The sequence below is a fragment of the Homarus americanus genome, unplaced genomic scaffold (assembly GCF_018991925.1).
Source record: "Homarus americanus isolate GMGI-L3 unplaced genomic scaffold, GMGI_Hamer_2.0 scaffold56241, whole genome shotgun sequence".
NCBI lineage: Eukaryota > Metazoa > Arthropoda > Malacostraca > Decapoda > Nephropidae > Homarus > Homarus americanus.
In genome coordinates this window covers 2,839,750-2,858,037 of record NW_024740202.1, presented here as the reverse complement: position 1 = coordinate 2,858,037, position 18,288 = coordinate 2,839,750, and the positions used below count along the sequence as shown (strand labels likewise).

The 18,288-nt window shown below is 38.8% G+C and overlaps 2 protein-coding genes across 2 annotated transcripts in view; one reads left to right on the top strand and one right to left on the bottom strand.

Annotated features, from left to right (window-relative positions):
- The window catches only part of LOC121875243, a 42,873-nt gene extending 28,661 nt beyond the window's left edge, over window positions 1-14,212 (bottom strand). The window contains exons 1-7 of the mRNA XM_042379703.1: window positions 14,050-14,212; window positions 11,330-11,691; window positions 10,712-11,223; window positions 10,302-10,528; window positions 9,651-9,798; window positions 9,008-9,133; window positions 6,443-6,630 (exon numbers count right to left, since the gene is read on the bottom strand). Of these exons, the coding sequence (XP_042235637.1) occupies window positions 6,443-6,630; window positions 9,008-9,133; window positions 9,651-9,798; window positions 10,302-10,528; window positions 10,712-11,223; window positions 11,330-11,676 (1,548 nt within the window). The 5' untranslated portion in view covers window positions 11,677-11,691; window positions 14,050-14,212. The remainder of the gene's footprint in view (window positions 1-6,442; window positions 6,631-9,007; window positions 9,134-9,650; window positions 9,799-10,301; window positions 10,529-10,711; window positions 11,224-11,329; window positions 11,692-14,049) is intronic.
- Window positions 1,501-7,359, top strand: LOC121875343 (ovalbumin-related protein X-like). The gene is made up of 6 exons (XM_042379858.1): window positions 1,501-1,658; window positions 2,430-2,757; window positions 3,231-3,369; window positions 4,977-5,220; window positions 5,944-6,182; window positions 6,467-7,359. The coding sequence occupies exons 2-6, from the start codon at window positions 2,435-2,437 to the stop codon at window positions 6,758-6,760; spliced, it is 1,239 nt and encodes a 412-aa protein (XP_042235792.1). The 5' UTR covers window positions 1,501-1,658; window positions 2,430-2,434; the 3' UTR covers window positions 6,761-7,359.
- Window positions 14,213-18,288: the final 4,076 nt, after the last annotated feature.

Here is an 18,288-nt window from a genome sequence, read left to right as displayed (position 1 = left end):
GAATTAAGAAAATTATATAAGATATATGAAATCATTGGCACCCCTTGCGACATTTTATACTTCGCCGCCCATGTGTGACGTTTCTTGGTTGATACTGCGAGAAAAAGGAACAATGCAGAGACAAAGGGAACACGAGAGAGAGAGAGAGAGAGAGAGAGAGAGAGAGAGAGAGAGAGTCTTATCTAAAGCCTCGCTAGAGAAAATCAGTTTCAGTTTAGTTTTATGAAACAATAAAACCACAAATTCTATAATGTACGATGATACTCGTGTATAATATTCTTCACTGACGCATCACAACACACCAAGATGTTCTTATACCCTTACATCAAAATTCTCCATCGTGAATGATAATTTTGTAATAATACATAATAAACCAGCTACGACAACCCTATCCCCATAATACAATAATTCTGTTATAAGACATACATTATGATTGTTGTACAGTATTTATCAAAGCACAATAATCCTAAACTAATATCATAACAGTTTTACTTATTGAAATCATGAGTGCCTGGATCTCCTGCTTACTAACAGGTACAGGATTACATTATATAAACCATCATAGAATTAACTTGCTTAAAAAAATGCATCCCCCGTTACCGCTCAAGCCAATGCCTAGATTATTGCCTCTCCCCCTAATCACGAGGGTGGACGTGTGTGTTCCTGATCTTCATTTGTTTTTCGGTGGATAAACGGCATTGAACACAACAGCATAACGGCACGGTTTAAGTTCGTCGTATACCTGCATTGTCTATATACATGCCAAACTATTTGTAAACCTGTATGGTGATTTTACTGAATAAATAACACTATTATTATTAATCGTAGTACAACAATCCTAGCTAATGTATGATAATAAAGTAGTATGAATATCCTATCATAACTTATATTGTTTATCAGCATACGATAATCTTTAGTGAAAATTATCTATAATTTGACAATATAACGGAAGTTAATATCTTGTACTGGATGTTAATATGGGTTAATATTATGTACTGAGTGTTGAGTATTTGGAATGATTCATGTATTCAAACAAACATACTATAGTCCCATATATTTAGAGATTAGAATACAATGAGAGAATAACGCCATGCCAAAATAAAATCAATTAATTTCTTTGGTTTACGTAACACAAACACAATGACAAACCCATCCTGCACAAAACAGTGGCCGGAACTATCCATTACACTCACCCCACGCTGTAAAACCATGCCATTGGAATTCTCAGAGGTGTTGACGTCACAGGATTGCTAGCACGTGCACTACAACCAGAAGAAGCTGTCGAGTTGGTTTTCCCCGAGCTACTCGACTCCTTTCCTAAAACGCTTGTCTCCCTCTGAATCTAACGCATACTAACACCAAACTGGATTGATTTAGTAATATTTTTTATTAAACAGGTGGTGAACGTAATCATGTGATAATATCCAACAATTTAATGTTTGTGAAATGCATCAACACAACTGAATTGAAAAGATGATGACGGTGCTGCCATCATGGCAGGATGAGACGCGTAGTATATATTGTACCGGGAGTGTCACTGCGTCCTCAGTCAGCTCCTGATCTCGGGGGCAGCAACCAGTGATTTAGCCTCCCATATCCATCTGTATATAACACCAAGTTCACCATCATATATTATATCCAACGCCTTAACAGACAAGGTACTGTATGTTTATATTGGTGTGATTTTCCATCAACGTGAATGACTAACGAATTGAGTTTTACCGTATTAAAAAAATAATAATTTAAAGCGAATTAATTCAGTGATTCAAGATTGGTATTATAACATCCGACTGACATAGTTAAATATGTGATGTATTGACGGCTGTAAGAAGGGATAGTGTGGGTGTAGGAGTGAAGACGTGGCAAGGTATACACAAGTAGCGGATGGAAGTGTGCGTACCTCAGTCTAAGGGATCTGCCTGCCACACCCACCTACAGCTGCTCCTGCTTCATTAACACCAGCGCGGAAACTTGCTACTTCGTGAAGGGGCAGTGGTGTGTTATAACGCCACGACACTTTTGTTATAAACATTTAGCTTACACACTGTTATAAGATACAGCACTTATTAACAGCTTGTCACACCGATTGTATGTTGTTATAACTTAAAGGCGGGTTGCGCTGGGTTTATGTTGTCAACTCAAAATTGAGGAGTGTTGCGTTAATCCTGGCGCCACAAGTCTGTTGTGTTATGCTTACTACATCTGCCTTGAGTGCACCGTTGTAAATTGTCAACAGTGAAGGTAGTGGTAATGTCAGACTCGTGGCATGTTGATAGTTCATAACGTGGCCGACCTAGTGTAAAAGTATATATTTAAAGTACTTTGGCTGTTTTAACTTCATAAGACGAGAAGTAGTGTGTGTGTTTGCTTGTGTGTTTATGTGAAAACTTAACATATTCGACGTATTTAACACTTAACTCCTCCAACAGACAAGATGAAGTGGTTGTTGGTACTGGTGGGCTTCTTGGCGGCGGTGAGTGGTGGCGTCATCCCCCCTCGGTGCTTCTCAGAGGACAACTTATCCCAAGGCTTCAACACTGACCTCTCCGGCATCGTGGACTTCAGTTTTGATCTCTACAGAGAAGCTTCCACCCTCACCAACGCAGAAAACTTCTTCTTTTCGCCATATAGCATCTGGACGGCGCTTGTTCTCGCCTACTTCGGTTCAGCTGGCAATACAAAAGCCGAACTTCAAGACGTGCTCAGGATTACTGACAAGCCGGCAACACTCGCACTTTGGCGCGCACTTGAAATGCTGTAAGTTGGTCCATGTCTGAAATAATTTAACCAAATATATTTAGTTTTTATAATATGGTGAATTGTAGTGATTGAAAATAATGGTATTGTTTATGTCATTATTCGAATGTATTAATACTTTCAATACCGTGATTAGTCCACTATCACAACTAACGCTAGTAAACAATTAACTACAGTACTACTATTAACACCACTATTAACTATTAATATTGTCAACTACCAACCACTATCATTAACATCTATACTGTTTCAAGTTCTACCATCACTTAACTAAAACTCATACAGTACAGTCCCTCAATCACCACATCTACGTAATTATACTATATATTTCTCAATCATAACTCCCACAACTAATACAATTTATCAACCACCACTATTACTTACTGAACCACCAAAACAACTTAAATTTCAACTACCAAAACAACTATTATTTCAACCACCACAACCACCATTAAACATTCTCCCCTCCATAGATACGAAAACAGGGCTGGCAACACCTCAGAATACACCTTCAACATTGCCAACCGCATATATTTCGACCAAACCCTGCGAGTACGACCGTGTGTGTCTACCATCCTCCATAACGAAGTGGAGACTGTCAATTTTAAGGACGTGAGTAACTATTATTTGACTTATATATTACATACAATTGGACTTTTCACGTATTTTTGTTTTGTATGTAACCTGCACTGTCTATATGCAATGTGAATTACTTTGAAGATTTATCTATCTCTTTGATCTATCAATCTTTTTATCAATCTAATGTATCTATAACCAAGTGTGCCAGACTTGTAGACAGGCAAATGTACAGTAGTACCCATATTAAAAAAGGGAGACAGAGCATCAGAGTCAAATTACCGGCCGATTAGTTTGACGTCAGTTGTGGGGAAATTGCTTGAATCAATTACAGTATAGCACATAGCATCCGATCGCATTTAGAAAACAACAAATTAATCTACGACTCTCAACATGGATTTACAAAGGGAAAATCTTGTCTAACAAATCTGTTGACGTTTTTTTAGGAAAGTCTAGGGAGGTAGTTGATAATGACGAAAATTACGATGTTATCTACCTAGACTTTAGCAAAGCATTTGACAGAGTACCGCATCAGAGGCTTCTGAGAAAAGTTAAGGCTCATGGTATCGAGGGGAAAGTTTTAAATTGGATAAATCATAGTTCACCGATAGAACACAGAGGGTCAGCGTAGATGGTTTTAAATCTGAGTGGGGCTGTGTAACTAATGGGGTTCCCCAGGGGTCAGTACTGGGCCCCTCTTGTTCATAAATTACATAAACGATCTAGATACTGGGATCAGCAATGACATAAGCAAGTTTACAGATGACACCAAAATAAGGCGGCAGATTAATTCAGGGCAGGATGCAAATGCTCTACAGGAGGATTTAAATAAACTGCAGGCGTGATCAGAAAAATAGCAAATAAACTTCAACACCAGCAAGTGCAGCGTACTTAATATTGGAAGAACAAATCAATGTATACAGCCTTAACAACATCAACCCAGAGAAGTCGACTTGTGAAAGAGACCTAGGGGTATTCATAAGCCCGGACCTTCAGCCTAGAAAACAGTGCGTTAATGTTCGAAATAAGGCAAACAGAGTAATAGGTTTTATATCTAGAAGTGTAAGTAATAAGGGTACGGAGATCATATTGCAATTATATTTTGCGCTAGTGAGGCCGCACCTCGATCATGCTGTTCAGTTCTGGTGCCCTTATTATAGAATGGATATCAATTCACTTAAGTCGGTGCAGCGAAGAATGACGAAAATGATTCCGGGACTTAGAAACCTTCCAAATCAAGATAGATTAAAGAAACTAAACTTGCATTCCCTAGAAAGACGAAGAGTGCGGGGAGATATGATAGAAGTATTTAAGATAAAGTTTTTATAATATCCGAGCAGGACAGGACTCATAGCAACGTATTTAAGTTGGATAAGTTTAGGTTTAGGAGGGAGATAGGAAGGAACTGGTTCACAAATAGGGTGGTAGATGAGTGGAACAAGTTTAGCAATTTGTAGTAAGTGCTGGGACCCTGGAAAGTTTTAAAAGGAGACTAGATAGATTCATGGACGATAGAGTGGTTGTAACTCTCGACAGGAGCTGCCATGCACAGGCCAACTGGCCTATTGCAGACTCCTTATTTTCGTATGTTCTTATATTTTACATTGTCGAAAAACTCACAACAATTTATTTGCCTCTAACAGTTGACAGGTTCGGCTGCACAGATCAATGACTTCGTATCAAACACCACCAAGAGCCTGATCCCCACCATCGTGTCACCCATTGACATGCTGGATGCATTGATGGTGCTGGTCAACGCTGCTTACTTCAAGGGCACATGGCAATACCAGTTCAAACCCTCAAATACCAGGCAGAGCAAATTTTTCATTACCCCGGGCAATTCTGTCGACGTACCTATGATGTCTCTCAGAACGGAACTTAGGCATGGTGAGTGTTCCTGCAATTGTGTGTAACTGAGGCAGAAAGTCAGATCAGCAACCTAGGACTTGGTCACAATTTTTGTGATGCATATGGCAGCAGGGTCTACCATTAGACAACACATTATGTTTCCAGTATCTTCCCAGGCGGTAGTGGTGTTGCCTGCTGAGAAAGAAAGAGATGCTTGATTTAGTGATATTTGTTATTACCGGTACATCTACCAGTCATTTATATACAAGTTGAAGAGAGAGAGAGAGATCTAACTGACTGTCACTAATACAGTACAGTACCTTGATTTACTGTGTCTGTACCATCACTGTATCTGCATCTCACTGTACCTTCACTGTATCTCACTGTACCATCACTGCATCTCACTGTACCATCACTATCTCTGCATCTTACTGTACCATCACTGCATCTGCATCTCACTGTACCATCACTATCTCTGCATCTTACTGTACCATCACCGTATAGGTATCTCACTGCACCATCACTATCTCTGCATCTCATTGTACCATCACTGTATCTCTGCATCTCACTGTACCATCACTGTATATTACTACCATCACTATCTTTGCATCTCACTGTACCATCACTATCTTTGCATCTCACTGTACCATCACTGTATCTGCATCTCACTGTACCAACATCACTCACTCTATTTGCATCTCACTGCATATCTACATCACTTGTCATTTTCGTTATCTTTACATCATTATTTTTCTCCCTCAGGACACTCCAAGGACCTGTCTGCCAATGTCCTAGAACTTCCATATGCAGGCAATGACCTGTCAATGTTGTTGCTGCTGCCAGATGTGGAAGGTGAAGAAGGTTTTTCTGCCATGGTATCAGCACTCACCGCCTCCTCCCTCAGTCGAGCCATCACCAAGAGGAGTATGGAAAATTCTGAGGTCTTCCTTACCCTACCCAAGTTCAAGGTGGAGCTAGAACTAAAGAAGGAACTCATAGAGGTGAGACAGAGAGATTGATAAAAAAGTGATTAATGGAAGAAAATAGGAGATCAAGAGAGAGAAATAGTTATATGTAGTTAAAGAAAGGATAAAAGTGATATTGAAACAGTTAATTTAACCAGAATAATACAGACACAGTAGACAACAAGAATAATATTGACATGGTGTTAGTAAATACAGTGAGAGAGAGATGGATAGAGACAGGTAAGATAAGACATTCCACCTTACCAACACACACTCGGCGCCACTAATACCATCACCTTTTCTCCTTCTCCCCAAAACAGGCTCTTCAGAACCTTGGCATCAATGACCTCTTCAACGACACCACGAGTAACCTGACTGACTTCGTGAATAAACCAGGGCTCGCCATCACCAAAAGCATACACAAGGCGTTCATGGAGGTGTCTGAAGAAGGCACCGAAGCAGCAGCAGCGACGGGCTTCATTGCCTATACAAGATCAAGTTTTGGGAGTGTTCCAAAAACATTCTCCTGCAACAGGCCTTTTGTGTTTTTGATTCATGACAACAACACCAAAAACGTCATATTTATGGGAGCTTATAAAAGTCCAGTACCCTGAAGAGGACTTGTTAAGGTAGATGCATTGTATAGAGATGAAGAACTGGAAAGAAAGAGAATGAGAGAGACAAAAGTGATGTGATATATATATATATATATATATATATATATATATATATATATATATATATATATATATATATATATATATATATATATATATATATATATATATATATATATATATATATATATATATACAGTATATATATATATATATGTTGTGTTTTCAAAAAGCATAAATTGTAACACAAACTTAATTAGAAAAAATATACATATACAAACCGAAAGAAATTGAAATGAAGACCAATAAGACTATGTATACTGTTTATATATATTGAGATGCCCAGACATAGATAGATGAAGAGAAATAAATATAATTTATGTAGGCAAGTGAAATGTGTAACGGTAATTCATTCTGGATTCTTTTAAAAATCCTTCACTTTTTGTAGAGACATAGGAGGTAGGTAGTTTGGTTAAACAATGGAATGTATACAGTGCCTATAAAAACATACATTATAACAAGTAGTATACAGATAGATGGAAAAATTGTGTGTATAAGAGATAGTATATAGTGTATAAATACATCAGTTTTCCCAAGCTTTATTCTTCAAACAAAAACATTATCTTCTGTATATGAATATACTAAAAATAGATTAAGATAGTATAATACAGTACTAGTATACATGACAGAGTGATAGATGGAGTTATAGAGATAGAAAGGAGTAGGAAGGGCAAGATACACTGCCTTACATAAGATAACAGTACTTTATCTAGTCCATATAAACTATATTAAGAGTTGTATTTAAGAAGATATATATGTTACATAAATTTATTTGTCAGTGGCCCAAGGTTAAAAATGCACGTCACGTCACCCCCCTTCTCTTAAGCTCCTCTACGTGTGTGTTGGTGTGGGGATTAGTGGATGACATCATTATGACCTGACCATGTATATTTAAGCCTCTCTCTGTCCATGTAATCCAGTTGCCTCTGAAGATGTCTTGAATAAAGACGAAAGCTAAGGTGCTCCGTTGTTTCCCTTTTCCCGTGTGATTTTATCAAGATATATATATATATATATATATATATATATATATATTTATTTATATTTATATATATATGTAAATCTAATAAAACTAATGTAATTAACACGTTATCAATAATGTTTTATACCTTTTAAGATGATGAATTATGGTGAATTTTATCTTTGTATGTGTAGTTCATTAACTCAAATTATTACTTACCAGGTATAGGACAGAGGGGGTGGCTGACCTTGTACAGTGATTGGTTAGTACAGTATTCATCAGCTACAGTACAGGGTGGGTTACTTCACCACCTTAGTCCACACCATGGTTGTTTCACCATCATTTCCAGGTGTTGGGCATTAAGCAGTGGCCAGTAATTGACTTCACAGTGTCTTGTAGGCCATCATCCAGAGGCACTACTGTTGAGGGTGTCGACACTTGTGTTTAACTACAACCATCTTCATGTATACTATACAGCTCTGAAAGAGGCAGCAAGACAAATGGCTATTAAAACAGGAGGGGGGGGAAGCTTTAGGTTGGGATTAGAGCTTAAAGAAGAGTTTGTAAAGGCTATCTTGAAGTAGGTCCACAGCATGAAAAATAATTATATTCCCCTAATTCCTAACTTACCAAATAATGGGAGACATCTCATGAAGCACTAAGACAACAACAAGGTAGTACTGTACTATAGTGTGACCTAGCGACACAACAAACATTCGTGAAAAAAGGAAATGACTCCAAAATATCAGGGGAGTTTATTAACAAGCATAACAACACATTACATATTTCTTCATAGCTCTACATTATGTTGTGATGTACTAGTATTTCACCTTATTGAAAGTGGGAGGGAAGAGAAGAAGGGAGGTGATGGATAGGTAAAAGGAAAAAAAAATACTGGAAGGAAGAGAAGTAGAAAGGATAGAGAGGAGAGGGAAAGAGATACCTCACCCATCCCCCCTCAACAAAAACCTAATAAAAAATAAACGACCTTACAGTAAATAACAAGTCTTTAAATAAGATAAAATAACAGTATAAAATATAATAAATCACACCAATAACAATAAATAGGTGGATTTGTCTAGTATAAATAGTACAATGTAACCTAGCCAATAAATTAGGAAGAGATTGGTAGGTAATGGGTCCATGGGTAGTGTCCATAGTGGGTGTGTGTGTGGAGGTCTGTGGTCGGCAAACGTCCATGGTGGGTGAGTGAGTGAGTCGTTAGATGTCCGGGGGCCTGTTGTAGATGCCAGTAAAGACAGGTACGCGCATCAAGGTGTCCACCAAAATGAACACAAATGGTCGGTCACACACAAACTTGGTAGGCCCGATCCTTGTGCCTAAGAGACCTGCAACGGTGAAAACAACATAATAAAAACAGGTGATGATAGTATTGATGACCATTCTTTACCCCTCAAGTAACATCTGATACTCCCAGTGACAATAAAAACGTGAAAGAAATCATTCAGAGTACTGTACAGCATATTTATTTATTATTTCACCATTTATCAGCTTATTAGCCATTCTTTGTTATAATGTTTGTTCTCCGGTGTTAGTGCCATGACATGCTGGATAACACCCTCCTCGCATCTGTCCTGGGTCAGGGAGTGAACCCATGACAAAATAGTGAGAGATGCCAAGTTACCCCTGTACTGTACCATGAAGAGTTTTTCCCTTAATCCAATGGCTTAGATCACTCAGCCACATGAATTATATGAGAAAATAATAATACTGATACCACCCAAATAATAATAATGACAATACCCTATACGTAACGAACCAAATGTGACCCTAAATAACCTAAGTTAACATCCCATCATGACCGGTGACCCTCAAATAACCAGGGGAGAGAGAGTGTGTGTGTACCTGTGGCGGCAGCAGCAACAGTACCCTCCTCTGTCAGGCGTAATGAGGCAAGGTGCACGGCGGAGTCCACGTGTAGATCAGACTGGGTGAAGGCTCTCAGGTCAGCAGCCTGCGTGAATAGGTCCACCACCCCCATGTCACTCAATACCTGTAAGAGTCAACAAAGCTTAGTCTCTGGTCTCCTTCGGGATATTCTGAAGGAGAGGAAAACTGTCATCTAAAATAAGACTCTACACAGGTATATAGTTCATCACAAGGATAGACAATGCAGGTTTATGGTATTACATAAACCGTGGAAATGTACAGTTTCCTATGTATACCTAGACAGTGTAGGTGTACCACATTAGTAAACAGTAAGGTAATTTTGACTAAGAATAGCTGACAAAACCATCACATGCTTATTTCCAGTAGTGTCCTGTGTTGTGACTCTTACAAATGACTGTTGTTAACCCATGGCATCAGAAAAGCATAAATGCAAACCTCCACTGATATAGCACTGTGAGAAACTGACTGGGTGAAGAGAGAGTACACCATCATGAGAAGATAACATGGTGCATATATACATAGAGAGAAAGAGAAAGCATAACCTGTGAGAAATTAACTGGGCGTAGAAAAGAGAGTTACACAGCATGAAGAGATGTAGAGCCTCACCTGTATGAGCTCTTGAGTCAATTTGGTGGTGAGGGAGAACTTCGGGATGGTCACCTCTACTTCCATCTCCGTCATCTGGCCTACAGCGTTCTCCAGCTTGCGGTGGGATAGCTTCTTCACCACGGCCTCCGCTCTCTGGTCTCCCACAGCCGGCAGGAGCACCAGCAGCGAGAATCCGGACTCGTAGGGGAGCTCAATGATGGAGGCATTTAAATCTGACCGGTAAGCTGATGATAAACAAAATTGAATACAATGACTTAACTCCCTGCATACAATGACACTCAAAACACTTCAAGACACTCAGCCAAAACACACTTTAAGATACTGTACACATATCAAAATGCATTTCAAAACACCCATAACACTATTAAACACACTTGAAGACAGAACAAAACACTACCAGGACTCACCATATCTAAACTTGCCGACGACGTTCATCATGGGGACAGGACCACCGTTGACCTCTGGTGTGGAGTGGAAGTCCCTCACCATTGTTCTCTCCTTGGGGAATTGAGTCAGCCAACTGCCCTTGAAGAACACCGCATTGAGGAGGAGAAACTGTACTTTGGCTAGGGCACGAGGTTCCACCAAGGACTGGATCTCTCCTTTGGTGGCTGCACTCACGTCTGCGTTGATTTTCAGTGCTGCCGTGATGGTACTGGTAAAGTCTATGGTCTCTAGTTCTCCCAGTGATGAAACCATGCAGGTATCAAGAGTCAGACCTTTATTGAAGTACGCTTTGGTAGTACTTAGAAAACTCGTACTACTACTACTACTACTTCTGCTTGTACTACTACTACTCTTGCTGTTGCTACTGTCTCTGCTACCAACACTACTACTACTACTACTGCTGCTCATACCGCTACTCGTGCGCTTCTTTCTCTTGCCAGCATTCTTGATTATGGCCCAGTCTGATGATAACCTGTCAAGGGTCAAGAGGTCTTTTAATACATCTATAGTCAAAATACAAATGTTCCCTTAATGCTAGTTTATACCTAATTGTTCCCTCACCATCAGTTTACACCTACATGCTTTGTATGAACCTCCAGTGGCTATAAGTCGAGGTCTTGGTGGTGAGGAAGAGGACCTCCCCCAGCTGGTCTTTGGTCCTGCCCTGAGCACCAAAGAAGGCTAGGCTGAGGGCGCTCCACACACTATAGGGAGATATCACCACGTTCTCCCCAGCCTTCTGCGCCTTCACCACCCCTTTGAAGAGATTCAAACTGAATCTGGCCACGCCCTTGGTGAAGTTAGGTCTTGGCACTTCTGGCACCTCTTGGCGGAAGCACCTGTCGATCTTCGCGTTACTGGGGAGTGCTAGAGTGACCAAGACGACCGCCAGGAGGAGGTGTGAGGGAAAGATGCGGCGCGCCATTGTCACCGAGCCAGTCTGGAAATGACAGTACTGTATAATGTGTATACAAATATCAGCGTTTTTCAACATTTTCACAACACACCATTATCAATAATTAAAGATGAACTCTTACCCTCAAACGAGCAATAATTATCCTTAAAAACATTGATAGATTTTATAAATACACATACACACAAAATCAAATTCTAAGCCCTAATACATGAAAATAATGATGATGGCGATGATTCTCAAGATACACACACACACACACACACATTACAGGCTAAGGTTCACGTATGTCCGTACCAATTAACCAAGTTATAAACGTGCAGGTTATACTAATGAAACACACAGGATGAATACTAATGCATCAGATCACCAATACCTGCTCTCACCTGCCAGACTTTAATTAAGCTATGGCACCTTACAACTACGACAGGTAAGTCATATGATTTAAGTTCCCTTATGACAAAGAAAACTGTGAGTCATAAGATATTTGTTTGATAAAGATTATTGAGTATCTTATTTGTCTTCAGTTTTTAGTGGTTAATGACTCGCGTGTGTGTGTGTGTGTGTGTGTGTGTGTGTGTGTGTGTGTGTGTGTGTAACTAATGGATGATACGTATGGTTGATTCACAGTAGTACATTACATTAGAGAAGCTGTTCATTATGGATATCTGAATGGTGAAATACGTAACTGTTAAAGAAATAGCTCATAGCCAGTGGCTCTTTAGATAAATTCCTAGTATTGTTCTTCAATATCCCCCCATCACACACACGTCAAACCAGTTCGACAGCCTTTAACACTTTGTTCGCTTTCTATAAAAAATACACAGAATCGTCCACACAAAAACACGCTGCCACTGACCCCTCCTTCACCAGGGCCTACTACCTACCCACGCACACACACTTGCAACATCCTCAAGGCCTTAGATTTACTTAATCACTCTCGTCTATAAATATGTTGAACAGCCACGGAAACAGCGCACACCCCAGCCTCACTCCTACTCTCACCTACTGTAGATTTCGTCTTATTCTCAGAATACTTTCACAGGATCAAGTGACTTTCTCCCTGGCCTATAACTGTTCATTGCCTCCAGTATTATTATCGTTTCGGTCATCCAGCAAATTTTAGGATAATAAATTATCACCGTCCGAGAGAACTCCTGTGTGTTTGTTTAGTGGCTACGTTAGGTTAGTTTGGATATCTAAATACAGGGATGACCGAAACTATAATTTTACCCTGTCTCCTACAGTAGGTCCTAATCCACCATACCACATCACACAAACCACCACCACCACTATCACACCGCTTCCACACCGCTATCACACAGCACACCGCTTCCACACGACACCCCAACACACACCACTACCACAGGTCACAAACTTAAGCTGGAACAAAACACACACACACACACACACACATCATGGTCACTAAAACATCACTACACATACCCACGGACAGAAACCACAGTAACGTGACTATCTAAACATAACCACGAATGTTAACCTCGCAATTACAGTAGTCCTTAACCACGCTCTAACAGGTTGCTTGTTTTAAGTCTCAACAATTTAACTACACAAACAGCAACGTTAAATACAGAACCACAAATATGGTTAAGCGCACAAATACAATCCTTAACCACAAACACGGACGTTAGCCGTACATTGACGGTTCTTTACAGATTCCATGACAAAATCCCAGCGGACAAAATCCCAGCGGACAAAATCCCAGCGGACAAAATCCCAGTCTTATCCCAAAAGTGGACAAAAACCCAGTCTCATATAAGATTAATTAATAAGATTAGGTGTAAAGACCATTCGCCTGTTATCATATTAATAATATATTATATTATATTGTATTAAGGTATCGTATACAATTTTTATGTGGCCAAAAAAAACACGACAAAATAATAACACCTATGACCTGACCTAACCTTGTCAACTTGTGTTCAGATCGCCAATCCTCATCTAAAAGTGTAGAGGAGTTCCTACAGGGTGTTGGAGCATGCATTCGTTTCAAGTGATTATTCATAATTATGTTTACATAAATGGAGCATAATTTTGTGAGCATGAAATAAATTTATATATTGAATATTGTTTATTGTATCAATTTGACTTTAAATTTTTTTTTTAAATATGAGACTTTTATTTATAAGACGGATTTTGTCCACTTTTGGGATGAGGCTGGGATTTTGTCCTGTAACCTTCTTTACAATGGGTCCCTAACCACACAATTTATACGGCCTTTAACCACACACTACTACGAATGTTAACCTCACAATTACGGTCCTTAACCACACACACACATGGACGCTGAAGTTAACAACGGACGTCAACCACACAATTAAGTTCACTTTCACAGCCGCTGAGTAAGATTTTTCTCTAACTTACGTCATGTGGGGTGTTGCAGTGTCAGCCAAGGAGGTAATCGTAGTCAGCCAAGAAGATACTAGTACAGTCGTCAGCCAGGAAGATACTCGCACTGTCAGCCACAAGGAACAGAGCTGGACTGACACCTACGAGTCACTCTCCTGAGTCTCCTCCCCACCCAGTCAACGTCCTCCCTCACACACACATCCCGTTGGAAGCACCGCGGCCAGACCAGTTTTTCTCGACATCTTGCATTCGTTATTCGCTTTCTTTTTCATGCACAGAATTTCTCTTGACGAGGTCTTACATGCACAGGAAATGCTTTTCTTCGTTAACAGTAAAGTGAGCAGTAAAGTTGCTAATTTTGTCGTTTTGCGTCGTGTACTGTAATGTGAATTTCATGCTACGTTTATATAATGTAACAGTATTTTTTTTTCAGCGTGGATTTATTGTTTCTTTTCCATCTTCCATGACTCAATTTTCTTTTCTGAGGGAGATGGGGAGGGTTGGTTATAACGCCTTGCATCAATAATTGAGCCTCCATTTATTTAAACTGGTCCCTGTCGTCAGTATTAAATACGGCAACGGGTATGCATCCAATGACACGTGTCCTGTATTCGCTAGCCAATTTAAGATGAATCAGTGTGCATGAGACGAAAGTGGGCTGTTTTCATTAGAACTCACCTGCTATTGGTTTATGTGTATGCCCACACTATCTACAGTACTATAGTATATACCAGCATGATTTATGTACATTGTAAACCTGTGCTGTCTACTTGCATACTGAACTGTATACTGTAGGCTACAATATCTACATCGTATATGCAGTATACTGTACACGCTAAACCAATGTAAACTTGTATGACGACTCTACTGAATATCTATGTACCTCTCAAGCTAATATATATATATATATATATATATATATATATATATATATATATATATATATATATATATATATATATATATATATATATATATATATATATATGTGTGTGTGTGTGTGTGTGTGTGTGTGTGACAACAGGAAACTCATGTTTCTACCCGACTTGCTTCAGTAGTTCCATAACAGTTACAAAGTGCTGTGGTATTTCAAGAGCTCTTAACCAGTCGCTGGACTGTTTACCTTAAATACGCAGCAAACTTGTAGTGGATTTCTCCCCTACAAACGCTGTTTGTCGCTGAGTAGCCGACCCCGCGAATTCCAGTGTGTGCCTCCTGGTCTAGGTCAACCAACGCCGCCTTACATGACGGAGGTCAACTACTAAGCCACGCCTACCTCCGCTATTTAAGACCTGACCTCGTGGTGACCTCTCTCTTTTCTACCTACACCAACCAGCAAGCAACACCTTCTCGGCCTGCCTGGCGGTCCTCGCTCCCGCCGGCGAGCATGGCGACCCACAAGCTGTCCTTCTCTGAGCATCCTCACCAACCAGCTCTCTCTACAACACGCTTGTAACCACGCTGCCACTTCCCAGAACCAAGCTGCATTGTACACCCAATACAACATATATACAGAGAGCACATTGTGAGTTTCCTTTCTCCACCCCATCCTGAGTGTGAACCCCAAACATCTCGTACCCCACAAACTCATACCAGGAAGTAGGAATAATTATAATCTAACTTAAAGTTACTTAATCTAAACTGAGCTAACTCAAACATAACCTAATTTACTCTATCTCAACTTATTTCATTCTTACCGGACTGACCCTATTCAATCTAAACTAACCTACCTTAATCTAATATAACTTAATATAACCTAACCTAACCTGCAGGTACAACTATTGTTTACCACTTTTGTATACAATATCTGTACTGTCTACATTGTTTATATACCCACACTGTCACTGTACACTGTTTATATACCCACACTGCCTCTGTACATATATACCCACACTGTCTCTGTACATTGTTTATATACCCACACTGTCTCTGTACAGTGTTTATATACCTGCACTGTCTACATACAGTACACTACTCACTGCATCACTTCCTGTATATAACTGATTGTACTCCATTGCCTCGCTACTATACAAAATAATCGTTTATTTTCATTCGCCTAAGTTAAGGACATTACCATACCTCTCTTCTAATTATAACAGGACACTTATATCTAGCTGCTAAACCCTATCTTGGCCCTTGAGTTATGTCTGTATTAAGCCATAGACATATACACTATCTGGTTAATTAATTATCCCAATGAGAAAATTAAATTCACTCACAGAGGTTTGTTGGAAGGGAAACCTGATTACTGTATTCTATTGTAATATATTTTTATTTTATTAATCTGAAATACTGATCTGTTTATTTATGAAATGTCACATATGTAATCAAGACAAATATTACATAAAAAAGTACAAGCACACCCAACACTTGTTAATAAAATACCATTATGTGCCATGATGAAAGAAAGAATACAATATTTACCAGAGAAGAGGGATATGGATGTGTGTATATTGTGAGCTGTTGTGTTACTCCTGCAGTGAAGTAAACAGTGAAACAAGAAGCAGACCATGTTAGTTCTACAGTTACCTTGTACAGAGCTCACAATAGTCTACATGACTCGTGTTATTAGTTACTTCCTAATATAATACTGTACTCCATTGTGAATTTACTTTACTGCACGTTATATGTCTTGTGAACTTATAACACATGTTTTGAAAGCTTATATCTCTTGAACATACATCTGATATTGTAAAGTAATATGAATCTTGTGACCTTACACCATTTACAGTGTTGTAAACTTGAAACATGTCAGATTACATTAGCAGCTTCTGTTGTGACCCTACGATTCATGTAGCTATTGTTGGAAGTCTGCAACACAATACAGTACTGTACATTTTATTTGCTTTAAGGTTACTTAGTCCATTCCAGAATATTACATTACTGTGAGCTTCTTGAACAGAAAATTTCTCATGCATTTTAAACTTACAATGCAACAAATATTGTAATTCTGAGTTAACACATTACCAGATTCCAGCTTTGTCTAGTTAAATGGACAAGTCATCTCCATACAGAGTTAGCTGAGCAAGATTGCAAGTGCTTTTGGTTTTTCATTGATATTTGTTTAGTATTTTTGTCACCATACTTCTACTGCGCTAATTCCTTGAAACATTACAACAAATTCTGCCGTTACAAAACAAGCGAAAAACTTACCCGGTAATCCTTTGTGACTCAGATGCCACAGTGGTATGTATTGTAAGTAAATACAGTATAATACAAAAGCTTTCTGTGGTGTAAACTTTCATTAGATTTGTCATCATGTCAAGAGCTCACATGATGTACTGTATCACTGCAGGAGTAGATGATATATGAACTTGTATGAGGCAACAGCCAAGCTTGGTGACGTCATGGAAGAAGTAACTCTGATACACTGTAAATGAAATATATAATACAACACCAACTTCAGAATCTTTGGTTTATGATGACAGTACAATATATACATGGATGTTTGTCTTGCTATTCTACCGTGAATGATGACAACCTGGTCACTTAACATAAGGCAAGGACTTACATTATTTACAGTAACTCTCCAGTCAGAATGTGGGTTCAGGGCAATGAAATCATCTAATATTTGTCTCAACTGGAAGATTTTTGGATGATCTAAATCTTATCTTCAATTGGGGAACATTCAGTTCAATCTTAAAACCTCAAAAGAAAATTATGGGTTTTAAGGAATCTTTAGATATAGAATTGGCATAATAACTGGTGGTGACAAATGATCCTCCCTCAACATGGTACAACTAATTAAAGTAAATCTAAAACATCTTTATACATGTTCCTTCAACCTGACAACTGTTGCTACTGACAATTTGCAGCCATTACTGTACCACCGTCCACTAGCTAGTAAGGAATGTCTTTTAAGAGAAGATATTAGACACTGGATAATATTTATAGGAACTCCTGTAATTGTTATTTATAGGTTATCAGTTTGTAAACTAAGATAATGAAATCAAACCAAAATTTTCAAATTACAGATATCTCAGTATTTTATAAGATGATTAAACTTCCCTGGCTCGGCACAGTACAGTGGGGTATGCTATAACGAACGGATCCTACTACGAATATTCCTATAACGAACGGTTTTACCTATAAAATTGAGAATGCTATAACGAACGAAACTCCTTCAACGAACATTATTATTTTTTTTTTTTGCTAATTTATTGTTTTTTTATTACAAGTATTAATGATATTCTTTATTTCAGGGGTTTAGATGCATATTTATGCACTTTTTTACAATTTTATATTATATTTTTC